The 27,280-nt window shown below is 40.6% G+C and overlaps 1 protein-coding gene across 50 annotated transcripts in view; it reads right to left on the reverse strand.

Moving 5' to 3' along the window:
• Positions 1 to 27,280, reverse strand: part of SNX13 (sorting nexin 13) — a 139,387-nt gene that overhangs the window by 76,042 nt on the left and 36,065 nt on the right. For 29 of the 50 annotated variants that reach the window (XM_089315183.1, XM_070059605.2, XM_089315184.1 and 26 more), the window contains 4 exons: positions 11,570 to 11,682; positions 6,848 to 6,950; positions 4,306 to 4,395; positions 3,138 to 3,259 (listed from right to left, as the gene is read on the reverse strand). In XM_089315183.1, the coding sequence (XP_089171309.1) occupies positions 3,138 to 3,259; positions 4,306 to 4,395; positions 6,848 to 6,950; positions 11,570 to 11,682 (428 nt within the window). Of the gene's footprint in view, positions 1 to 3,137; positions 3,260 to 4,305; positions 4,396 to 6,847; positions 6,951 to 10,948; positions 11,683 to 25,624; positions 25,743 to 27,280 lie in introns of all 50 variants that reach the window. The other 21 variants (XM_070059597.2, XM_070059596.2, XM_089315187.1 and 18 more) reach the window with 5 other exon arrangements.

A 27,280-nucleotide genomic window follows, 5' to 3' on the forward strand; every position in this document is an offset into this window, starting at 1 on the left:
GATTCCAAGAATGATCGAGGAAATTTCCCTTCCTCATAATGCTACGGTTCCCAAGATAATGTTATCAACCACAAAGTACTGTCTCAAGATGATGTCATTAAATCATAAATCTATCAACAACTGATGAGGGCTGGCGCCGCGGCTCATAGGCTAATCCTCCGCCTGCGGCGCCGGCACACCGGGTTCTAGCCCTGGTCGGGGCGCCGGATTCTTTCCCGGTTGCCCCTCTTCCAGGCCAGCTCTCTGCTGTGGCCCAGGAGTGCAGTGGAGGATGGCCCAAGGACCATCACCCGCATAGGAGACCAGGAGAAGCACCTGGCTCCTGTCTTCAGATCAGTGCGATGCGCCGGCCGCAGCGCGCCAGCAGCAGCGGCCATTGGAGGGTGAACCAATGGCAAAAAGGAAGACCTTTCTCTCTGTCTCTCTCTCTCTCACTGTCCACTCTGCCTGTCAAAAAAAAAAAAAAAAAAAAAAGACAACTGATGAGAAGACATGTACTGCCCATTCCAAGCATAGAACTTGGTGAGTAGTAGAGCTACAGCTCAAATCCAGCATTTCAGGGCCCAAGTATTTTCTCCCTTGTCCTAAAAATGGAACACTTGGTTCTATACTGGCATTCTCTGTTTCTTAAAGTTGATGAAACAATAAGAATACTAGAATTCAGCTGTTTTAAATCCTTTCTGGGTTCATAGGCCCTTTTTAAAAATAAAATCTATGAAAGCCCTCAATAGAAAAGAAAAGATCAAAATAAAACCAGAGATTGTGTTCATTTTCATGCTTGTGGGCCCCTGTTCCAAAGCCCTACATAAGTGTTGTATCTTGAAGGACTGAAGGACGGGGGAGAGAAAATGCTCCTGAGAAGGTACAAACCAACCAACAACTACTGAGCCTTACTGTGCTAATGCCTTAATTTGACAGTTTATTTTTCCCCTCCAAAGCAGCCTCAAAGGTATTTATTACCAGCTTTTTTTAGTTTCTGAAAAACTTAAGGCCAATAGCCAAGCAAAGATACAAATTCAGATAAGTGTAGGATAGAAGGAACCTCATTTTTACAGTAATCACCCCAATACTAAGCTTGAAAGCAGAGAATGTTATAGAAAGGGGGAAAAAACCATGACACTGAAGTGGGGAAAAAAAAAAAAGGAGATCAAAATCAGGAAAATCACTGCAGGGATGAGACAGCAGGGTGTGAGACTAAGACGAATAATCTTGGTCATGATTTATCCTACCAGGAAAGGAAAACAGCATGCTGCTAAAAACCATCTGTTCCTAATTCAAGTTCTAACATACTAGGTAACACGAGGTTTCTCATCTGTGAAATTATGGGTGTCTGATGGCAAAAAAAAAAAAAACAAAAACAAAACAAAAAAAACCTTAGAGTTCTAAATTCTTTCACAATTTTCAAAATGCTGTCACACCTGTTATTTTCATTTTGCTACATTAAGTAACCACTTTGTTTTATTCAACCTGGCTGGCACAAATAGGCTCAAAAAATTAGTTGAATGAAGAGATAAATTTGAACCTGACAACACCACCATCAGGAAAACAGAACAGAACAATCAATATACTTATTTGACATCTGAGAAAAATCAAGATCCCAATGGTTTAAAATATTTGTTCACAATTTCACAACTAAGCAGTAAAACCAAAAAGCAAACTCAGATCTTCAAATTGCGAGTTCAAACCTCTTTCCAGGTCTAAAATTTGTTGTATTTTTATCTACTCTTAAACAGAAATAAACTCTAATTTCTGATCTCCTTTGATTATACCAATTGTATTTTCTGTGTTCCACAGCAATTGAGGCTGTCTTCTTTCCAAATGCTGCCAATCAGGAGGGAGAAGGAGTACAAATCCATCTCTGTAACTAAGGTTACTGGTCAAAGCACAAACCTTACACAGGGATCCCCAAAGACTTAAGCTTGAAATACACATTCCAAGATTCCCCCCGACCTGACCCCTTCACCTGGAGATGGATGTACAACTGAGCTCTACAGGAGAGGTCCTGACAAAGCAGCACAAGGTGGAATTATCCACACACACCCAGCAGCCCTGAAGCAAAATTCTATTCTCAAAGATTCTCCAAATCACAGACTAGGTAAGAAGCTAAGTGGGGGACTAAACAAAGACACCTCTAAACCCAAAAGTACCCACACCATGCAGGCAGCCTCAGTGTGGTGAATACAGGCTGGTGGGGGATGTCTCTATGATGGGCAACAAACTCCTAATCCAGGAAAAAAAACAATGTAAACTCAACTGAACATAAAATCCTTTTGTTCAAAAATAAATAATTTCTTTTCCCTTTTATATAATGTTGCCAATTAAAAGGCTTTCAAAAATAAAAGTGAACAATAATTTAAATAGACATTAAACGACTCTCCACCGGGGGTGGGGGGTTGCTTAAGTACAAAACTATGGACCAAAGGACCTTTGTCATAAAGGAGGGTAGTTTTCAGCTAGACTATAAAGTGAGAATATTAAACATATTTCATGAGAAAAGTATCTTACAACAAACTCATCAAAATACAATTTTCTTTAAAACCAACAAACATAATCTGGATATTCTCTGCTGATTCACATTCCTTTGGCTCCTCACTCTAACAGAACGTTTGTTAAGTTGGAAGGTTCTTCAAAAAGTTTTGAAAAATGTGTACAACAGAAATAAACTATGGATGGCTTTCAATCATTTTTGCACCAAAACAAACTTATCTTATAATTCCATTTTCCCATGAACTTTGTGAAGTATCTGTGTACGTGCCAAAGTTAAGAGAACAGCTACACTGAATCTACAGCAAGAACAGTTATACTAAACTCATCCATTCCCAGAGCACTCCAATAAAACAGCGTATCTGGGAAAGTGGGAAGAGAAGTATTATCAGTAAGTGGGGGTAAAACATTTGAAAATCATCTGACTCAGACCATGTAGGCAAAAACCTGGCATACAGACAAGAGAGCAGGGCTTAAGATAAACATTCTCTAAAAATCTGAAGACTGGAGTAATTTAAAGGGTTTAAGGACTCTTAACAACCATGGTTCCACTTACCTTTTAATAAACAACCTCCCAACATTCAAAAGTTATTTTCTGTTAGTACAAACAATACATCAAATTTTTCTGCATAAATACAATGCAGTCTTCTTACCTAGTAGCAAACTGAATGAGTGCATTCTGAAGAGTCTGTCTAATTTCAAGAAGAAAAGATTCGTCATCACTTAGTGTATAATACCAATATTGAACATAGTCCCTCAAGGAAAACTGGATAACCTGTAACAAAAATATTGGGGAAAAAATGAAACTCTTTAGAATTTAAAAAGTGACAGTGGCAAACTAAAGATAATTATCTGCCAAACTATGTTTACTATTTATGCATTAATTTGTGGTGAATACCTGCTTTACTACAAAAGCATTAATCTGACAAAACTTCATTTCAAAAAATTTTAAATTTTGGTATCCAAACTCATCCACTGCCCAAATTTTTAAAAAATTAAAACAGTGTCCATGGCTAACCCCACCCATTCAAGTAAAGATGCCCATCCAAATCCAAGTGAAGATAGGATTTGCAGAAAAAAAAAATAACTGTTGGTGTTATTTAATAAAGAGCTTTAATTAGGTTGACGGGACAAGATGTAAAGTAATACTGATGGGGACACTAATCCTCAAAAAAAATTTTTTTTGAAGACTATCATCATATCCACTGCAAACTATAAAAATTATACAGTTCACTTAATTCTGCTAGTACTGCTGATGGTCAACAAATAGCACATAATAGAACTCAGCATGTAATCTTTGAAAATTAAATAAACCAAATATGAGCTCATCTAGAAAACCAATGCTGACATTTTAAAGTACACTGAATTGATAATGATCACATAATCAAATAAATATAAATGAAAAATACTCTGGGCAAAATGCTTTTACCTAATTCTAATTTGTGAGCTGTTTTGCAACAAATCAAATGATTTCTATTTTTTTTAAAAATAGTAAAATTAGGGAAAAAAGGTCATTTACCAAATGACTAAGTTTGTCATCAGCAAGAGTAACACTTTAACTATAAAATTAGAAACATTATCAAATGTCAGAACTTTTTTTCTAAATGCAAATTCAATCAAAGGGCTGTCATAGTAACTGAACCACTCATTGCAAGTGCTTAAATAAATAACTCAGCATCTTAAAGCATGGAACTCAAGGATAGCATTATTATGAACGTCCAACATACTATGTAAGCAGCGCAAAGTATGTCTCAGTATTTTCAAAAGAAATCAAACTGGCACATAATATATGAAAAGCAAATACCACATACTAAAACTCACTTGCTGGAGAGGTTCATCAATTATATTGGCACCCGTCAATCTTCTATCAATCTTAATAGTTCTGGCTTCCCGTTTCATTTCTTCTAAGCACTTAAAGGAAATCATAATAATTTATTGAGTGGTTCATCTCTTGATTAAAATCTCTCTGGAAAACTTCAAAATGAATACTCATGACAACTTCCCTTCGTTATCCTCAAGCCAATAAGTAACCTTACTTACTGAGAATCTAATAAACCAAAAACTATCGCTCAAGTTCACAAAACTGGACACCAAGAAAAACAGCTACTATATTTCCCATTTTAATTAAGTCAGTAAACATTATTTACAATGTGATATATTGAAAATGTGTAAGCATATGATTGTTATATTTCAATAAAACTTTAAAACAAGATTACTGTTTCAGCTGAGTCTAATTAATGTTTGTCTTCATTAGACACTGTCCTTCTCCTCCTCTTTCCCAGACAAAGCAGTATGCCAGCTGTCAAAACAATGTATTTTGCACTTGGTTTCATTTGAGGATGATTTTTGGCAACCTAATAAAATGTATTCCTCTATTTATCCTTAGTCTTCAGAAAGAAAAGTGGCCTGGGAATAGGGTAAAAGGTAGTGAGACTTTTAAATTAAAATATAAATTTTGTATATTACATACATAATCGTAGGCTCATAAGATTATAATGGAGTGGAACAATTCCAGCCATCTAAACACACAGCTTATAAAGAGGCAAGAGAAAAGGAAACTGCAGAAGAAAAAGAACTCCTAAGAAAATTCACAATAAAGGATATAAACAGGTTTGAAAACATGGACCCTAACATCAAACATATTCACGAATATAGAAGCGAACAGTAGTCATGGTGGATTATATGCTTGCAAGCAGTCTATGATGACAAGGATACAGCTCTAAAAACACTGACACTGCCCCACACAGCTTCAGGCAGGGCCTTCGGGAGGTGTCCAGAAGAAGGCAGTGTTGTGTTACCCTCAGAGACGCCACTGCCCTGAAGACTATCCAGTGAACAAACGGTGGTGGTGGAGACAGTGACACAGACGATCCTCACCCTGTGAAGGCCTAGGCTACTGTGAGATGAGCTGTGTTTCAGCTTTTAACAAGAAAAGTTTAAAAAGCTAAAGAGAAACTTTAGCAGAAGCTTATAGAGTAAGTATACTGGGGCCGGCACTGTGGCACAGTGGGTTAATTCTCCGCCTCCGGTGTCAGTATCCCAGATGGATGCTGCTCCTCTTCCAATCCAGCTCTCTGCTATGGCCTGGGAAAGCAATGGAAGATGGCCCAAGCACTTGGACCCCTGCAACCGCATGGGAGACCCGGAAGAAGTTCCTGGTTCCTGGCCTCAGACTGGCTAAGTTCCAGCCATTGCGGCCATTTGGGGAGTAAACCAGCGGATGGAAGACCTTTCTCTCTGTCTCTCCCTCTCTCTGTAACTCTCTCAAATAAATAAATAAAATCCTTAAAAAATTTTTTAAAAAGTATACAGAAAAAGAAAACATTTTAGTATGGCTGTACAGTGTGTCTTTTAAGCTAAGTGCTATTTCAAAAGTGTCAGAAAGTTAAAATGCTTAAAAGTTTATAGATAAAAAAGGTAAACTAACATTAACTTATGATTGATAAAAAAATCATTTTTAAATAAATATAGAGCAGGGGCTGGTGTTGTGGCATAGCATGTAAAGCCGCCACCTGCAGTGCTGGCATCTCATTTGGGCGCTGCTTCTGTCCCAGCTGCTCCACTTCCAATCCAGCTCCTTGCTAATGGCCTGGAAAAAGCAGCACAAGATAGCCCAAGTGCTTGGGTCCCTGCTACTCATGTGAGAGACCTGGAAGAATCTCCTGTCTCCTGGCTTCAGCTGGGGAATAAACCAGTGTTTGGAAAATCTTTCTCTGTTCCTCTCTCTATATAACTCTGACTTTCAAATAAATAAATAAATGCAGTGTAAGGTTAGTGTACAGTGGTTATGAAAACTACAGTCACAGACAGCAATGTCTTCCTGGGCCTCCACATTCACTCATCATTCAGTCACTAGCTCACCCAAGGCAACTTCCAGCCCTGCAAACTCCATTCATGGTAAGTGTCCCATACAGCTGGACCATTTTTTACACTTCATACTGTATTTTTAAAACTACAGATACTGCATAACTCAGTTTCAAACTATACTTTTCAAAATAAAGAAAAGGTGCCCACTGCCCCACCCTGGATCTCTTGTAATTTATTTCATTCAAAACAAAATATTCATTTTCACTCTTATAAATCATATGCATGAAACTTTGAAATTCTATGTTAAGTAGCGAATGCATTTAAATAAGACAATTTTTATCGCTGAAATTTGTATTTCTACTTTTTACATTTAACACTCAGAAAGTTATCATGGTGACTTTTTACAGCATATCATGTAACATGAGCAAGCCTCTATAAGTTTATAGTGAGCATCAGTGCATCACAGTCAAATCTGCAGAGCCACATCCAGATGATCACTTCACTGTCGCTACAGAGAATTGGACTCTGAGGTTTCAGATCCCCTCACACTGTTTACCTTAGGAACCCCAGTTGATGTTGGAGGAAGAAATGAGTGTTCACACTGCTCTAGGTACTTCTCTGAGTTTGTTTTTCCAAACAGGAGAGTAACCACTAAACCCCTAGAAAAGAAATTTAATTATAGGTACAAAAATAAAATTTGCATGTAATTTAACACATCTATTATTATCAAGTTTATTTTTCAGATTTCATACATGGCTTATTATTCACTAAAAAGTCAATGACTTTGCAAAGCAAGAAAAATTAACATTTTTTGTTCAGAGGTTTTAAAATACTACATATATTTTGTGAATTACACAGTATGCCCTTCAAAGTTTAATCAAATGTATTTCACAAAGAATCTCATTTTCAGACTTTAAAAAAAAATCAATGCTCATTAAGTCAGTAGGCTGACAACCAATGATAGATAAATGAAACCAATCTATAGCTAAATGAACCAATTCAATGGTTTTGTTAACTAATTAAGGTGAGGAATTATATAACCCTGTCACTAAAAATATAGAATAAACAAAAACAGACTACATATGGAAGGAAGATCCCACTGATGATTTATTTAAAATAGATGAAAGGGCCAGCAATGCGGCACAGCAGTTTACGTAGTGGCTTGTGATGCTGGTTCAAGCTTCAACTGTTCCACTTCCAAACCAGCTCCCTGCTAATGTGTCTGGGAAGGCAGTGGAGGATGACCCAAGTGCTTGGGCCCCTGCCACCTATGTGGAAGATCAGGATGGAGTCCCTGGCTCCTGGTTGTTAATGGTCATCTGGGGAGTGACCAGTGGATGAAACAGCTTTCTTTCTCTCTCTCACTCTGTCTTTCAAGTAGATAAATATTTCTGAAAACTAAAGACATAAACTATAGCTGGAACTAAGAAATATAAATGTATTCTCAAAAGGCTGTTTTAAAAATTACAGGATCAAGATAAGACAAACACTGATTTAGAACTACCAATGACTAAATGTTATCAAAATTGCCTGTATTTATAATTTACAAATAACCTAAACACTGAAATTCACAAAATTAAATTTCTATCTTATAATGATCTTACAGTAATCTTACAATGATTCAAAGACTAGTGATAAGAACGGAACAGTGGAAAATAAAAACAGTCTCAACTACTGAAAAGACTCTCAAAGTGAGAACTGCCATTCACTGCTGAGCACCACAAAAAGTATGGGATGGAATGGAAACCACAGATAGTCAAACCAGCTCATGTCATTAATTCTGGTTTGTTTAAAGATTTTTATTTTATTTAAAAAGCAGAGTGTGAGAGAGAGATCAATCTTCCATCTGCTGGTTCACTACTCAAATAGCCAGGGCTGGGCCAGGCTGAAGCCAGGAACCAGGAACTCCCTCTGGGTCTCCCATGTGGGTGCAAGGGCCCAAACACTTGGGCCATCTTCCACCGCTTTCCCAGGTACATTAGCAGGGAGCTAGATCGGAAGCAGAACAGATGGGTCTTAAATGAGGATCTATATGGCATGCTGGCATCACAGGTAGCAGATTAATCCATAAGGCAACATCAGCCCCTAATTCTGTTTTTGATTGTTGTAAAAGGTTGGCCTCATAATTATTAGTAAATTCAACTGATATTATACAGGAACTGATATTATGAAGATTCAAGTTGACCCTGTATTTCAGATTTACCTGGTTAGTAATTACATTGAGAGACACAATAAAATACTTAAATTAAGTGGACACTGTATTTCTAAAAACATCTTCATGATATAGAATGATAAAAGATTAGCCTCTACAGAACAATAGCACAAAAGGCAATGAAGGAACGGTCTGAAATTACAAAGGACCAAATTAGTAGTTTCAACCATGAGATTTATATAAAAACAAGTGCTACAGATGGTAACTTAATCCAGCAAATACAGCAGAACACCATGAAATAACCATGACATGATAATATTCCACAATAACCACACCCACAAAAAAATAAGTCCCTCAGTAGGTTTCTTTCCAGAATTGTTTTTTACATTAGAAAGTAAGGGATTAACTTTGACTATAAGCAAAACACAGACACTATCAACCTTTTTGGGTAAACTGCAGAACTCTACATGTCTAAAAAACACAAGACAACCAGAAGTAACATTTCAACCTTCAGTTTCCTCTCATCCATAAAACACAGATAATAAAAATACTATATGCTTTCTAACTTATTCTTAAAAAACAGAAGATCCAAAAGAAAATAGATTAATTTCAAACTTCAATTTTAATTGAGAAAAAACAAGAATGCATCTTTTAAAATTTAACACAAGCAGCAGGCAATTAGCCCAGCAGATCAGATCATAGTTAAGACACAGGCATTCCACATTGTAATGCCTGAGTTTGATACAAGCTCTGGCTCCTGACTCCAGCTACTTGTTGTAATGCAGACCCTAAGAGGCAGGGGCGATGGCTCAAGTAACTGGGTTCCTGTCACTCACACGGGATAACTGAATTAAGTTCCCAGATTCCTCCTGGTCAACACCCAGCTGTTGTGGGCATCAGGGGAGAGAGCCAAAAGATGGGCACGTGCTTTCTCTGTCTCTCAAATAAATAAATATTCTTAAAAGAATGTATACAATAAGAAAACACACCTAAAACTAAAAAATGACTTTTAATTATATGAAATGTAATCCTTTCAGTTAATACTGAAAAGCCTATTTTTGTTCTTAAGCCAATAAACTAGAATAAGTTATATTAAAGAAGGGACAATAATTCTTCATAACCACAGCCAAAATAAGAAAGACTTGACTCAGGAAATTATGGTACTAACTGACCATAACTGCATAACCTGAAAATGCTTAATTAACTAGTGTAAGTAGAAGCACCTAATCACAGCAGTGACAGTCTCAAGATTGGCACAGTCTGGAACAGAATGCCAGGTCAATTTATGACCCAGCATGAACCTGGAATTTCAGACTCCACCATGCAACTGTCAGCAGCAACCCAAGGGTTTTTCAGAAACCATCCCACATTCTCCAATATTCTATCTCACTCAAAACTTTTTTACAGAACACTGTAAGCATCCACAAAAGGGTTTGTGAAATTATTCTTTGGTAAGTTGGCAAAATCAAACCAGAAGCAACAAACATTCCCCATTTGAATTTGAAATAGATGGCTTGATCACCCTTCTCTGACAAGTTTTGTATGGAGTAGTTTGAACTACAAGAGAACAACTCCTCACCCCTTCACCTTGAAATTTGAAATAGATGGCTTGATCACCCTTCTCTGACAAGTTTTGTATGGAGTAGTTTGAACTACAAGAGAACAACTCCTCATCCCTTCACCTTTCCTCTCTTTCCAAAGTATTGGAAATATTCTGAAATCCTTTTCCTTCACTTCTGACAAGGAATTATTATTTTTAAAAAATATTTATTTATTTGAGAGGCAGAGTTAAAGAGAAAAAGAGGGAGGGAGGGAGGGAGTGAGGGAGGGAGGGAGAGAGAGAGAGGACTTCCATCCTCTGGTTCACTCCCCAGATGCTCACAACAGCTGGAGCTGGGCCAATGTGAAGCTAGGAGCCAGGAGCCTCTTCCAGGTCTCCCATGGGGATTTGAGGGCCCAAGCACCTGGGCCATCCTCTGAGGCTTTACCAGGCCATAAGCAGAGAGCTGGGTCCAAAGTGAAGCAGCCAGGATGCGAGCCAACGCCCATATGGGATGCTGGCGCCCCAGGCAGAAGTTCAATCTACTATACCACAGCCCTGGCACCCTGACAAGGAATTAGGAGAAATCTTTCTTGTTCAAAGAAATATTACCTCAAGACAAATCTCCTTTCTATTCAGTAAATCTAACATAAAATACAGTTTTATGCAGTGTTTGACATAGCTGCTCAATTTAATTCTCACTTGTTCTGCAATCAGTGGGCATGCTCCACATAGTATGAGCACCCATACGACTTGCAAACCTGGAGCCTGACAGAAGGTGGCAGGTGGTACAGCTACTCAAAAGCCACCACTCAGTGTCTTCCACAGTCACACAGGTCACTGTTTAAAACTCAGGTAACTCCTCTAAAAGTTTGTGATCTAAACCATTTTTTGAAAAAGAGAGGTAAGCATTTTATAACTACTTATATAATTATACACATACACATTAATGACAAAATACTCACTTCAGCGGAGCTATCTTGGTTAGTGACTGAATCAACAAAAATCTCACTTGTCCATACATTCTCTTATAATTTATATCTGATAGCAAATGCTCTGCATATGAAGCTATAAAAAATTATGACTGAAACCTCCTTTGTAAAGATTTATCAGATTAAGGAAAACATCAACAAAATAATTAAATAACCATGAAAAGAAAACTTAAAGACTGGGTACTGAATTATCTAGGCCTAAACTAAAAACATTAAGAAAAATAATTAACAACATCTGAAGTCTAATCAATGAAAACAGTATCTTCTACAATGCAGAACTTGGTGTTATCCCAATTTAACATTTCTTAATAATATAATGAATAAGAAAATTTCAACTTTAAAGAACAAAACTTAAAAACCTATTCACAGTCCCCATGAAAAGATTTTATCTTCAGAAACTGAAAAATTTTATTTTTGAAGAAAACTATCTGTATTTCTGGTATAAGTATCTTAAATTTCAGTTTTAACTTTTGTTAAAACAATGTTTTAAAACAGCATTCATAAATAAATCATACTCCTATTCTCATAATCATTTATTCCATTTTGAACAATATATGACAAATGAATTAGAAAATTATCATTAAAAATACTTACCCACCCACAAAGCAGAGGATATAAAATGCCAAATAAAATATTACAAAAGGTCCAAAGGTTATTAGAAAAAGGACAATGCCAAGGCTTCCCCATCCCCATATGGACAGACTGGCCTGAAATAAAGCAAAACAAAAAACAAAAACAAAAAAAACTTTTTAAAATAATTCTCCCCATAAGAAAATAATCAAAACTTTTATATAGTTTTAAGTTTCTTCTTTTTAAAAATTTATGTTACTGTTTCAGTTGCTATTAAAATATTTACTTTTGGAAATATCAAGTACACTATTAGAAATTTATCTCCAAGAAACAATAAATAAAATCTATACGTATATATAGAGATCGAAAGAACATTAGCAACTAAAAAAACTGGTGACAATGCAAAAGTACGAGAAAGTTACATAAATGGCTGAATGAAATGTTGGCATGAGTAACGTAACAGTATTTATAAAAACATTTGTACTTTTATATATGCAAAAGATATATGAAGGCTAAACAGACTACAAAGTTAACCTTACTTAAAATCAAATTTTCATTTTAAAACTAAGCTCCAACATAACTACAATGTAACGAACACATATTTTTTTCTTAAAATTTCAGGAAACCCACCTCCATTAAAAACTTAATATTTTTTATTCAAATTGTGTGCAAAAGCCCATAAAATTATTATTGCAAAAATTTTAACCTCAATTACCAAAATTTACCATGAGGTCAACAAACCATCTCCAAAAAGTGTCTGTCTAAAAAAAAGGGGGGGAGGGTGAGAAAAACCCTATTCCATACAGAATCATACTGTTTTATCTGGTAAAAATACTCCTTTTGTTAAAAACAAACTGGATTTTACCATTTTGAGGCATTATGAATAAATAAATGTATTCAGTTCAACAAGTTACTATATCCATTTGCCTTGCTCTGTGAGACATACAAAGGAAGCATTTGTCCTACCCAGGCCATCAAGGAACATAGAGAAGAATGTCTTACAGGAATGAAACAATTGACACTAGACCAAAGGAAAATAATAGAAAGCATTATAAGATGCTAAACAAAACTAATGACCAAAAAACTATGGAACAGACAATAAATGCTGTGGATTATGAGAGAAAGGAGAGTTTTATTCATTCATTCGTTCATTCACCAGTCATTGACTGCTTTCCTATGTGCAAAGCACAGTTCAAGATGCTGGTAATAGCACAAGGAACAGAACATATTCTCCAAAATCTACATAAGCATACCCTCTTAGGATTACCTAAGAGCTGAACATAAGACAAAGTGATTTAAAATAAGTTTACCGTCCAGAGGTGAGGAAAACAAATAAGTGAATATAATGATATCAAATAAGGGTAAGTGCAATGGGGAGAAATAAAGCAAGTATCTACAATTGGTCTGAGAAGCTCTGAATGAAATGACACATAAATAGAAATCTTGGACAAGATTTGTTTAGGGAGAAATTTATTTTTAACACTTTGTCTTCTACCGCTACAAACTGGTCTCCCATCTATTCATGTCTCTTATTTCCCTCAATGGAAATTTTGTTGGCATTTTCCTTTTCTTCTATATTAGGCTGGTGTAACTCTTACTCAATTCTAGTTTTAGAATCCCTTTGCCTCATCCTAGCCACTACTATCTTTTAACCAAAGGACAGAATGCTTGCTGATGAAGTCTCTGCTATGCCTTCCTGCCCGCCTTCCGAGATCAGGGAGGAATACCACTTCCCAGACCAAAGGGGCCTTTGACTTCCTTCTAAGAGCTGAAAGCAGAACACAGTAATGTAGAATAAAGCACAGGGCAGCACAGAGCCTCTCACAACACTTCTGCTGAATATCCAGTAGTTGATCCACACAAGGGCACTGCAGGATGCCTGACTACAAGAAACACATGCTACTTCCCAAGACTTACTCAGAACCTTATCTGCTGACTTCCTCAGAAAACTGAAACTAGAATATGACCCACAGACTTTATTCAAGCTACCTTCTCCAGTGAGATTTGATTCTAGAGTCAGGTATTTTGCATAGAGGTTAAGATGTCACTTGGGATGCTCACATCCCACATCACAGTGCCTAGTTTTGAACACTAGTTCTACTTCCAATTCTAGCCCCCAGCTTATGTGTACCTTGGAAGGAAGCAGGCTCAAGCATTTGGGTATCTGTACCCCTACGAGAGATCCAAACTGAGTTCCTGGCTCCTGGTTTCAGCCTGGCCCAGCCCTAACTATTGTGGACATTTGTAGAGTGAACCAGTGGATGTAAAAGCACACACTCTCTCTCTCTCTCTCGCGCGCGCTCTCTTTCTGCCTTCCAAATAAATATTTTATAAAAAATTTAAAACTAGATTTTATCAATTTAAAATATCTACACACAGTTTCAATCTTTACCAGAAGAAAATATTAGATTCTTTCATGGCAGACTTTATAATATTTGGGAAGAAAATACATGTGTGTCCTAAGTGTTTCCACTTGAAAAATCGGGATCTAATTTAAATTTGCTTGGGAATGAGTCTAACACATCTCCTACAAAAAGGAAACATGGGGCTGGTCTGTGGCGCAGCAGGTAGAGCTGCTGCGTGCAGTGCCAGCATCACATAGGGGCACCGGTTTGAGTACCAGCTGCTTCACCTCTGATCCAGCTGTCTGCCATGGCCTAGGAAAGCAGTGGAAAATGGCTTAAGTGCTTGGGGCCCTACACACGTGTGGGAGACCCAGAAGAAGCTCCAGGTTCCTGACTGCCTCAGCACCGGCCGTTGAGGTAATTTAGGGAATGAACTGGCATATGGAAGCTCTCTCTCCCTCCCTCTCTCTCTCTGCCTCTATAATTCTTTCAAATAAATAAATCTTAAAAAAAAGACATATTCCCTTAAAAGAACTGAAAACAAAAATGTTAAAGGCACTAAAGAATAAGATGTTTAATTTCAAGTATGTGAGCTGTGAGCTAACAGAATTGATATCAGAAAATAGCCATTCTGGCGCCGCGGCTCACTAGGCTAATCCTCCGCCTTGCGGCGCCAGCACACCAGGTTCTAGTCCCGGTCGGGGCGCCGGATTCTGTCCCGGTTGCCCCTCCTCCAGGTCAGCTCTCTGCTGTGGCCAGGGAGTGCAGTGGAGGATGGCCCAAGTGCTTGGGCCCTGCACCCCATGGGAGACCAGGATAATCACCTGGCTCCTGCCATTGGATCAGCGCGGTGCGCCGGCCGCGGCGCGCTAGCCGCGACGGCCATTGGAGGGTGAACCAACGGCAAAGGAGGACCTTTCTCTCTGTCTCTCTCTCTCACTGTCCACTCTGCCTGTCAAAAAAATAAAAAATAAATAGCCATTCTATTTATTTTGAACAAATTATCTTCTTTGTATCAACTTAATTGCCAATTATTTTTATTAAATCTAATTACATATTAGTAAAGTATATATAGCTATCACTCATCTAAGAAAGAGTTATGAATACAAATGTTTTTTTTAAATAGAAGAATTTATAGAAATTTTAAAAAACGATAATAGGGGTGGCAATAGGAGGGTATGGGCTCAACACCCAGCTCTAGCTCCTATTCCAGATTCCTGCTGTGCAAATGCACACTCTAGGAGGCAGGGGTGAAGACTCAAGCAGGTGTGTTCCTGCCACTCTAATGGGAGACCTGGAACGAGTTCTCAGCCCCAGGCTACTTGCTTTACCTCACCCACCCTCCAGCTGCTAAGGCATCTGGGTACTGAATTAGTGAACAGGAGCACACTTGCTTTCTCTGTCTCTCTAAAAATAATTCATATGTAGACTTGACTTTGTAGCAGTTTAAGTATTCTACATAACCACAAAAACAAACACTATTTAACTGTATTTACTGTTAAAACATAAGACATGCAGATAAACTATTTCAAGTGATTCTACAACACAGTAAAATTCGATTGTGAATCCTTAGCATGATACACCCTAAGAAGAAAAACAAAATACAAAGACACACTAAAATATTTTATTTCAGTAAAAAATATTATTGATTTTTATTCCATCAAATCAACCAAGACTTGGAGGGATGGCTGATTCCAAGTCGGAACCAAGAAACATGTTTAAGATAAGCCTAGAGGACCCAAAAGCTACTTCCCTAAGGACAGGTCAAGCCAAGATTCCTGACAACTTTGGAGAGGCACCAAAAGCCCAAAGAATGTCACATACTGGATCAACTCTAGCATTTAAGAGATCATAGACATTTTCTTAATTCCATTAATCACCATTTGTAGACTATTATATAAACAACTTATGATTTGGGGGGGGGGGGATAGGCAGAATTAGAGAGAGAGACAGAGAGAAAGGTCTTTCTTCCATTGGTTCACCCCCCAAATAGCCACTACAGCTGGCGCACTGCGCCGATCCAAAGCGAGGAACCAGGTGCTTCCTCCTGGTCTCCCATGAGGGTGCAGGGCCCGAGGGCCTGGGCCATCCTCCACTGCACTCCCGGGCCACAGCAGAGAGCTGGACTAGAAGAGGAGCAACCGGGACAGAATCTGGGACCCCGACCGGGACTAGAACCTGGGGAGCCAGCGCCGCAGGCGGAGGATTAGCCTAGTGAGCTGCGGCACCAGCCAACAACTTATGATTTTGAAAAGTGGTAAAGAATTACACACTTATCAAATATAATCAGAGATAAAATCCTGTTTCTCCATAAAGAAATAGTCTATATAAAAAGAAATAAGTGGGGGCCAGCGCTGTGGCATAGTAGGTTAAGCCTCTGCCTGTGGTGCTGGCATCCCATATGGGTGCTGGTTTAAGTCCTGGCTGCTCCTCTTCCGAGCCAGCTCTCTGCTTATGGCCTAAGAAAGCAGCAGAGGATGGCCCAAGTGCTTGGGCCCCTGCAGCCATGTGATAGACCCAGAAGAAATTCCTGGCTCTTTGCTTCAGAGCAGTTCAGCTCTAACTATTGAGGCCATCTGGGGAGTGAATGATTAAATGAAGACCTCTCTGTCTGTCTCTCTCTCTGTAACTCTTTCAAATAAATAAATCTTAAAAAAAAATTTTTAAAAAAGAAAGAAATGAACCTGATGGAAGGGGCTTGATAATAATCAGGTGGGCTTTAGGCCTTGTAAGTTAAGAGGCCCAGACCTATATCTCTTCACATAGGGTACATCCTAAGGGAGTTGTGAACCTCCTTGGGAAGGCACCCTGTTGACTTTGATTACCTAGCTGGCCTGGGAAGAGAACTGGCCAGGTAAAGGCAGGTGGCATCTCTAACAGGAAATTTACAGTTCTGCCTGCAATGTTGCTGACCCTACTTGGCCATTTCCTCAGCTCTGGTGGTCACTTTGGAAGCTGGGCTGAGTGAAGGGCTTTTCAGCTTAGAGCCAATAAGATCTGTGGCTCTGACCTGGTCATCCTTCGACTCCAGGGCAGTTCTATTTCCAGTGATCCAACTCTTGGCAGAGCTGCCAGGGCTCTTCACAAGCTGACTTCTCCTGAAGCCCAGGCTTACCATATTGAAAGCCACTGTAGTGGACTGGCCTGTTGGGTCTCCTTGATGTCAGATCACTATACAGAACAGCCATTAATAGGCCTGCCACTTATCTTTACATTGCTTCTGAGGCCTAGCTTTCTCTTCATGCTGGTTTTTGTTAGAGCAGACCAGAGGATGCAAGTCAAGGGGGTGCTCAAGTCCCATCTCTAATCTTCGGTGGCCTAAACTAGAAGTCTATAGTTACAGGCATGTTATATAATGGTTTGTGTTGAGGCAGATAATGCCCGTCAGGAAGTTTTAAAAGGGCCTGTTCCTGAACACGTGCTCTCTTGGTACTTCTCTCCTGCGCTCTCTTGGCCTCTCTTGGCTCCTCACGTCTCTCTTCTCCCTCCTCTCTCTCTCTCTTATAGTCTCCTTCTCTCTTTCCCTTCGCCGCCCCTTCACTCCAGTCTGTTAGGTGTTCCCCAATAAACACTTTCCCTTAAAAAAAAAAAAAAAATAGAAAGAAATGACAGAATTAAACACTGCCTCCTATGAAAGAATTCTGAAGCAAGCAAGCATGCTAGCTAAGTTTGATTTAGGAAATGCAGAAGATAGAAAATGTTACATTACAGCATGGAAATGAACTAAAAGCAAAATTCAGATTGTGGCACTCAAGGGCAAAAAAAAAAAATCAGTTCCTTCAACAAATTTCAAGGGAAAAAAACAGAGTATGAAGAAGAGGTAGGGGAGGGGAACCTGTGGATTAAAACTGTAATATGTAAAGTTTTTCAAAACACGATTTTAGCAAAAATTCAAAGGTGTGGGGCAGAAAAGCAGTGGTGAAGAGGGCAAGAAGGGGGAGAATGAAATTCAGTAATTCCTCACATTTTCTGAATACTTAATGACATTATTGGAAGCATCCACAGCTTGGTAGCCCCAAATCCCATATTACAATGTCAGTTCCAGTCCTGACTACTCCAAGCTTCAGATCCAGTTTCCCGCTAATGTGCCTGGGAAGCAGCAGGTGATAACCCAAGTACTTGGGTTCCTGCCACTCATGTGGGAGACCTGGATAGAATTCCTGGCTCCTGGCTTGAGCGTGGCCTAACCTTGGCTATTGCGAGCATTTGGGTAGTGAACCAGCAGACTGAAGATAATTCCTCCCCCCAACCCTGCCGCACGGCCTATCAAAGAAATAAATCATCATAAAATAGAAAGTTGTCGCTTACTTTTTAGCTGGTATAATGGAATGAAGATTATGTCTGATAATAAAAATTTCATATTTTAGAAATGTATTATGAAATATTTACAGATGAAATCATGTATCTGGAATTTGATTAGTCATTGGAGAAAAAGGGAAAAAGAATATTGATGAAGTATACATAATTTGCCACAACTTGATAAACGTCTAACCTGGGTATTGTACTATTCCTTCTACTTTCAATGTCTGAAATTTTTCATTTTTTTATATATATATTAAGATTTTATTTATTTATTTGAGAGGTAGAGCTACAGAAAGAGAGAAGAGACAGAGAGAAAGGTCTTCCATCCACTGGTTCACTCCCCAACTGGATGCAATAGCCAGAAAAGGGTTGATCCAAAGCCAGGATGCAGGAGCTTCTTCCAGGTCTCCCATGTGGTTACAGGGGCCCAAGGAACTGAGTCATTTTCCACTGCTTTCCCAGGCCACAGGCAGAGAGCTGGATCAGAAGAGGAGCCGCCAGGACACAAACTGGTGCCCATATGGGATCCTGGCACCACAGGCAGAAGCTTAGCCTACACAGTGCCGGTCTCCACATTAAATTTATTTTTTAAAACCACAATTAAAATTCACTTAGACAATAAATACACTTGTGTGGGGAGCAATCCGGACTAGACTAAGTTACTCGAATTAGGACTTATTCTATGCATCTGCTCTCCCACAATATGGCGCTGGGAGAGAAGTAAACAGCTTCCGCACAGCTGCCTCCAGTTCAACCAATTAACTGTAGGACTTGCTCCTGATTGGAGAGCAGCGTACTCAGCCGAGTTGGGATTGGCGGAGGAGGACTATAAAGGAGGAGAGAGACGGCATGCACCAGGAACATCTATGGGGAACATCTAAGGGAGCCCGTGCAGCCCCCGAGAGAACCGGCCGGCGGTGTGCCGCTCCCCTGTGGAAGTGGGGAATGCGGCCAGGGGGAACTGCCCTTCCACGGAGGTGGAAGGGATAGTAGCCAACCCGGGAAGAACCAGCAGCAAACCCGGGGAGGGCCGAGCAGACGAAAGAACAGCGCAGGGTTCAGTGTTGCTCCTCCACGAAGAGGGGGAGCGACATAATGGTGCCGTGACTCGGATATGAAGCCTAGGCAGGGTTTAGTGTCGTTCCCCCATGAAGACGGGGAGCGACATAATGGTGCCGTGACTCGGATAGGAAACCTAGGAGGGAAAGACCGGGAAGAGGTGCAAAATATCGGAGAGAGAGACTAGTAAACAGCCTAGGGAAAAGCCGGACGAAAAAGGAGCCGGAAGAAGCTATTGAAAGCCTAGGCATAGACTCGGATTCGGACTACGGGGGGAAGCTGGGAGAAATCTCTAAGGTTGAAAGCGAAAGTGAAAGCTAGAACAAACAGACTCGGATACGGACTGTGGGGAGAGGCCAGGAGAAATGAGGGAGGAGTATCGTTGGAAGAAAGCTTGGGGAAACATACCGGGTAGAGAAAAATGTTAGGGAAATTGAAGCCGCGGGGGGCAGGCCGAGGCGGAAACGAAAGCCACTTTGGGGTTCTCAAGTTAGCCCGGGAATAGGGGGCGAAAAGTTGAAACTAGAAGCTGAGACGTAAGCCAGATTGGGATCCGTCTGATTAGCCCGGGGAGCAAAGGACGGGAAGCCAAATCGTGGGGCGGAGACGTACGCTGGGTTGAATTCGCCAGGCTAGCCCGGGGAACTTAGATTGAATCCTAGTGGCGGAGACGCAAGCTACGCTGTGTTACTCGCGGAAGCCGCCGCGTGCAGAGAGAGCACGGGGCGTGAATAGATAGGGAACGCTGGCGTAGGCCGTGGTTCAGACGCGAAAGGGTTAAGCGTGGAGACCGCGGAGCGCGCAAAGCTGAGCCGCGCAAAGCCGGGAAGCTGCGCAGATGAGAGAGGCGCGCGGGCTGAAGCGGCGCAGAGCCGGGAACCCGCCGGCGGGGCGAGGTGCCGGAAAGCTGCGGGGATAAGAGAAACAGAAGTTTAGAAGTAAAAGAGAAATAGGAATGTTGGCAGACAGAAGTAAAATGGGAGAGATAGGAATGCCCGGAGATAGAGAAATAGAGAGAAATAAGGCCTCCCCTCAACATGCCAATTAGAAGGCTTGGATTCGGTCTGCCCGATTAGTGAGGCGATGAGCACCTGGGCGGCTAGCCGCAGGTCACCGAAGACAGGCATGAATTAACATCAGTAAAGCTTCCCCACAATGCAACAATTAGGAGGCTTGGATTCGGTCTGCCTGATTTAAGGCGGTAAGCGCCAGCAAAGCTCGACCAGAGTATGAGCTGCAGGTCACCGAAGATAGGCACGAACCAACACTAATAAGTCTCCCCCACAATAAGGCAATGAGAAGGCTTGGATTCGGTTTGCCTGATAGGTTTTGTAAGCCCCTGCGGGCACAGCAGAGCATGCGCTGCAGGGCACCGAACACAGGCATGCATCAGCGCCTAAAAACCTCCTCACAATGGCGAAGAGAGGACCCGGATTCGGTTTTCCTGATTGATAGGACTTGTAAGAGCCTGTGGCAACGCTAGCAAGTAGAGCAGAGTGTGTGCCGCGGGACACCGAAGACAGGCGCATATCAACGCCAAAAAATAAAAAGAAAGGGGGATCTGTGGGGAGCAATCCGGACTAGACTAAGTTACTCGAATTAGGACTTATTCTATGCATCTGCTCTCCCACAATATGGCGCTGGGAGAGAAGTAAACAGCTTCCGCACAGCTGCCTCCAGTTCAACCAATTAACTGTAGGACTTGCTCCTGATTGGAGAGCAGCGTACTCAGCCGAGTTGGGATTGGCGGAGGAGGACTATAAAGGAGGAGAGAGACGGCATGCACCAGGAACATCTATGGGGAACATCTAAGGGAGCCCGTGCAGCCCCCGAGAGAACCGGCCGGCGGTGTGCCGCTCCCCTGTGGAAGTGGGGAATGCGGCCAGGGGGAACTGCCCTTCCACGGAGGTGGAAGGGATAGTAGCCAACCCGGGAAGAACCAGCAGCAAACCCGGGGAGGGCCGAGCAGACGAAAGAACAGCGCAGGGTTCAGTGTTGCTCCTCCACGAAGAGGGGGAGCGACATAATGGTGCCGTGACTCGGATATGAAGCCTAGGCAGGGTTTAGTGTCGTTCCCCCATGAAGACGGGGAGCGACAACTTGCATTTCTCAAGTAATGCCAGTAGGGAACTAAAGAGCCAATAGTGTGCTATTTGTTTATGTAACTAACCCAGGATTCAGAGAGCCATATTGGGGAGGGGTTTGGCTAAGAGGTAAAGACGCAGCCTGGGACACCAGCATCACACATGGACGGGCCTGGGTTTGAGTCCCGGCCCTGTTCCTGATTCCAGTTTTCTGCTAACGCCCATCCTGGGGAGTACCAGGTTATGACTTCAGTGCTGGGGTCTCTGCAGTCACATGGGAGTCATAGGCTGAGTTCCCAGCTCCTGGCTTAGACCTAGCCCAGCCCCAGCTGTTGTAGTTATTTGGGAAATGAACCAACAGGTAAGATACTTCTCTCTCTCCATTTTTGTGCCTTTCAAATAAATAAAACTTTGCAAAAAGTTTCACATGATGGATATTAATATTGGAGCAACATACACATGGCAGTTCAATTAAAAAAACTACACAACTAAGTAGTAAGAGTTTTAATATCCTATTTTATAGGTGGATATATACATTTTATATAAAAGTACTGCCCTTCCAATTATTTTGTGTTTATATTGATTCTATAATTAAAGTAGGTAAAGTAGGTATTAGGCCTTACATGATATAAAGATGAATCAGATTCTGTCCCCAATACTGACAAACTACAAAGGCAAAATACACTTTAACTGTAACATAAAGGTGAAAAATGTCAAAATAAAGAGATTTGCAATGTGGGTAATTCAGAAAAATATAATGCCTACAGAGCTTAAAGAATTTTGAGATGTCTTTCCAACTGTCTTCAAAAGGTTGCTTTGCAGTTTGATAACAAAACTCAACCTCTTTTCTTTACAATTCTTTCTGCCAAAATGGGTGTCATCAAAGAACCAATTACTAACATTGTACACCAAAGTTTTGGTAATTTCCAAAAATAAAAACTCTAGGTGAATAAAGATTCCCCAAGTGATCCAGGTCCTCAGGAGCATCCCCTAGGGAAAGTGCTCTGAGACCCACTGCATCAACGGCAGACTGAGAGGAGGATGTGCTTCCCAAATACAACCCAACACTAAAGGCGAGTTACACTTTTATGCTAAATACAGGTTAAAATTTCATTTACAAATGGCAACAAAGTAAGAATATGACCTTTACTCTTCATGTACCAGTGGTGTGGGATGAATATACTATTCAGGAATTTCCAAAATACACTTATTAAAATCATCTATAAATAATCACAAACACAAAATGATTTTGTGAAAAAGGGACAATGGCAGCCAGATGGCACCAGCCATAAATTACAACAAAATGACACATGATCAGCCTTACCAATACCCAAAAGAACAAATGAAAAAGAAAAAAAGGTCAAACTCTTTAAAACTATTCAATTTTAATAAAAAGTGAACAAACCTATTCTTGCAGGATATTAAAATTATCTGTTTAGATTCATTTCACAGCTTTCATAGCCTTTCATGTTAATACAGGAAATAACAGAGATCAAAAACTATCCGTTGTATATGTGTTGATACAGAAAACCTGACTGGATTTCTCTGGGTTACCCAAACTCATCATGTCCAAAATCAAATTCATCACATACCCCTAAGATCCCTTACACTACCTTATTTAAAGGAACATACAGCAGCAGTCATCTGACCTACCAGCTAAGCCTCTGGTTAGGACACCTGCTACCTGACTCTACTAGCCTCTTGCTAATGCAGACTCTGGGAGGAGGGTGACAGCTTGAGGAGTTGGGTTCTTGTTACTCACGTGGGAGACCAAGTTTGCACACCTGGCTCCAGCCATTAGAGGCATTTCCAGAATGGACCAACCAAGAGATGGAGCAGAGGAGGGCAGGGGGTAGAATTAGTACATGCTCTCTTTCTAACTCTCAAATAAATAATTAAAAGAACCAGGTAACATTCTTCCTCCTTTGAAACAAGCATTCCCTCAGTCTTTTTACCCTCTTCCTAGACACAATGCATTCTCTGCTTCCACAGTAGTTATTTATGTAGATCTACCTCTTCTAATCCAAAAGCGTCTTTTTTTTTTTTAATGATTTATTTATTTACTTATTTGAAAGGCAGAGTTAGAGCAAGAGAGAAAAGGAGAGACAGAGAAAGAGGTATTTCATCCATTGGTTCACTCCCCAAATGTTCACAACACCAGGACTGGGCCAGGCCAAAGCCAGCAGCCAGGAACTTCTTCCAGGTTTCCCACATGGATGCAGGGGCCCAAGCACTTGGGCTATCTTCTACTGCTTTCTCAGGCCCTCAACAAAGAACATTAGAAGTGCAGCAGCCAGGACTCAAATGGATGCCCATATGGGATGTTGGTGCAGCAGGCCACAGTGCTGCACCCTCCTCCCCAACACCAAGCTTCTTTCATTAACAATTTACTGCTGTCTATGGAGTCCCTACAATAGGGACTACCTGCTATTTCAATGGTAAAACATAGTTTATGGTCTCAAGAAGCTCATAGTCTTGCATCAGAAAAGAAATAATGCATATCATTATAGAACAATACGATAAAATGATAGCTATCCTTGAGACACTAGGGAGGAGTCTATCTTCTGACGCAACTGGAAAGGAGGGGGGGAAGTCAATCAGAGGAAGCATTTTAGAAAGGGTGACAGCTGGTATGAGTCTCAAGAAATAACCAAACTATAGCCAGATAAAGAGAAGGGTAACTAATACAAAGAAAACATTCATTTACAATTAATGAACTTAACAATACACAGATGCAAGGGATATGACACGATGACCCAACTATGTCTACTCAGTCTTTTCCATTCAAATTTAAGATGTACTCAGTAGCTTACTATCTCATCAATATAACAAACAACTGAATATGAAACCAGTAGGTGTTAAATGATGTAAAGATTTATGGTTCATGTTCCTATCACAACCTCCTGTCCACAGCCTTGAGAATCATGTTATCCTATTTTTCACTGCTTGAACTTCAAGCTGGTCCAGGTCTGCTATGTGTATCTAACACAAAGGCAGCTAATACACTGTTTGGCAGACACTGTATTTTGTGAGACCTCAGTACAATAGGGATCTGAAAAGTTGTAAACTACTGCCAATCAGTGGGTAAACATGGAAAAACATTCTGGAGCTGGTACAGTCATTCTGAGAGGACATTCAGGTCAATGAGTAGTCAAGAAGGCGGCTCAGAGAGACTGAAAATTAAGCTGAGATACACTGAAATTCCAAGATGAGAGTTCTGGCCACTCAGACAAATGGAGAAAGTGGAGGTCTCCATCAATTTATGAGTTCCAATAAAAGCAGCAGCATTCCGTTTTACTTCCATGGATGCCCCTTCTTCCATGAAGTAACTGAAGTATATTTCTGTTCCTTACACTCAAGAATCCCAACTGGCAAGATCCTAAACAAGATGAGATAAATACCAGCAATAGGTAGGTAAGCCCATTTTTAAGTCTCTATGCACCATGCACAACACAGGAGCAGGCAAGAATTGATTTCTATTCCTAGCTCTGCTCTAAGACATGTGTCTCTCAACCTTTGTTTACTCACTTCTAAAAGAAGGAACTGTGGCTGGCGTTGTAGCATTAACAGGTTAAGCTTCCACCTGCAACACTGGTATCTGATACGGATGCCAATTCAAGATCCGGATGCTCTACTTCAGATCCAGCTCCCTACTAATGCATCCAGGAAAGCAGCATAAGATGGTCCAAGCGCTTGGGTTCCTGCATCCACATGGGAGACCTGAAAGAAGTTCCTGGCTCCTGGCTTCAGCCTGGCCCAGCCCTGGCCTATGCATCCAGTTAGGGAGTGAACCAGCAGATGGAAAGATCCCTGTCTTTCCACCTCTCTCTATAACTCTGCCTTACAAATAAAATAGAAAAAAGGAAAAAAGGAAAGAAGGAAAGAAGGAAAGAAGGAAAGAAGGAAGGAAGGGAGGGGAACTTACTGTAGATTCCCTATGCTTCAACGGTTTAAAAAACTAACATGGGATGATAGTACCATGTATGTGTATGTGTACGTGCACATACAACAAATTCAAAGGCACCTTCTTGGAGCAAACTCTTTTGACAGCTCGTGTGAATTTCTGTCAGAAGAGTGTAAATCTGAAGCATAAAATGTTTCCCTCCTAAGAATCTTTGGCTGGGTCTTATGTAAATGATCTGGCTACTGAGATCATTATTAAAGCTACTAGATGCAGCATTACTAGAAGCAAATATAGTACAATATGTAAAAATACGAACTGACTTTACAACAAACAGCGTACTCATTTTATGCACTGTCCCCCTTTTGAACTACTCAAAAATGCCTACCTTAGGGCCGGCGCTGTGGCACAGCGAGTTAACGCCTTGGCCTGAAGCGCCGGCATCCCACATGTGCGCTGGTATGAGTCTCGGCTGCTCCACTTCTGATCCAGCTCTCTGCTGTGGCCTGGGAAAGCAGTGGAGGATGGCCCAGGTCCTTGGGCCCCTGAACCCACATGAGAGACCTGGAAGAAGCTCCTGGCTCCTGGCTTTGGATAGGCGCAGTTCCAGCCATTGCGGCCAGTTGAAGAGTGAATCATTTGATGGAGGACCCCCCTCTCTCTCTCTGCCTGCCTCTCTTCTGTGTAACTCTTACAAATAAATAAATAAATCTTAAAAAAAAAAAAAAAAAACCTACTTTCCATACCTTAAGCCACTTTCTGAGGGATTCCTTAGGCACAGATAAGCACACTCTGAATCACAGGACTGACCCCTACCACACCAAGCCACAGTGACAAGTTCAGATTTCTATAACCAGATTAACAGCCTACTAGAAAAGCTACATCAAAACACTGGTAGCATAGAATAAATTGCACCAACCAGATCTTATCTTGGGTGACAGGGACAGGAAGCAAGGAGACAGGAAGCAAGTGTCAACCAAAATGGCATACCACCAGCACAGGAAATGACAAAAACTTAATGCTAGAGGGTCACAGGATAACCCAGGAAGTAAATCTATATTGTATACACAGTATATATACATTATACACAGTGTAAAAAAAAAAAACTAGCAATTTTCATGTATTTTACAAACCTGCTAGCAGATGTCTCCTCTAAGACTAAAGTGAAAAAACGATGATCTTTGGATTCTTTCTCAATACAATACCATACAGGTCTATATCTATTAAGACCTTTTTCTGGGGCTGGTGTCATGGCACAGTGGGTTAAGACACCACCTGTGATGCTGCCATCCCATACAGGTGCCAGTTCAAGTCCTTGCTGCTTACTTCCAATCCAGCTCCCCACTAATATGCCTGAGAAAGCAGTGGAACAATGGCCCAAAAACTTGGGCCCCTGCACCCATGAGGAACACCAGGTAAAGCTCCTCTGCTGGCTTCAGCCTGGCCCTGGCTGTGGCAGCCTTTTGGGAAGTGAAACAGCAGATAAGATATTCTCTCTCTGTCTCTCAAATAAAATACGTTTTTAAAAAAATAGTCTTTCCTATAGTACATAAATAACCTACTGTTTTTCAATACTTTATGTAAACAAAGTACAAAGATCCCCCCAAATGATATAACACCTTTTAAGATACTTTTCAGAAAGTTATTTCCTTAAATCCCAATTTTTACATATAACTTAGATATTAGCTACTATGATCATATATATTCTCTCCTTTATTTCTGAAGTATACTTTATTAATTGGGTAAATTACATAATAAAATCACATTACATGCAGAACATACTAATTATATGACACAAACATTTCTGAGTCCCTATTTCTGCAGAAAGAACTAAGGGACTATGATTCCTAAATACTCTCAACTGTCCCTAACAGTGAAGTTGTATTCATGCTTCTTTAGAGCTATCACCTGGTAGCAGGTAACAAGCCCTTGTCAAATGATGCAAACTAAAATCATATTCAAGAAACTAGCTGGTTAACAGGAAACAGACTGTCAATTCTGGAAGAACTGAGTAAGTTCTGCTGTTCTTAATGGTTTTGATCTA

This window comes from Oryctolagus cuniculus, chromosome 16 (assembly GCF_051225735.1).
Source record: "Oryctolagus cuniculus isolate XC-2025 breed Fujian yellow rabbit chromosome 16, ASM5122573v1, whole genome shotgun sequence".
In the NCBI taxonomy this organism is placed as follows: domain Eukaryota; kingdom Metazoa; phylum Chordata; class Mammalia; order Lagomorpha; family Leporidae; genus Oryctolagus; species Oryctolagus cuniculus.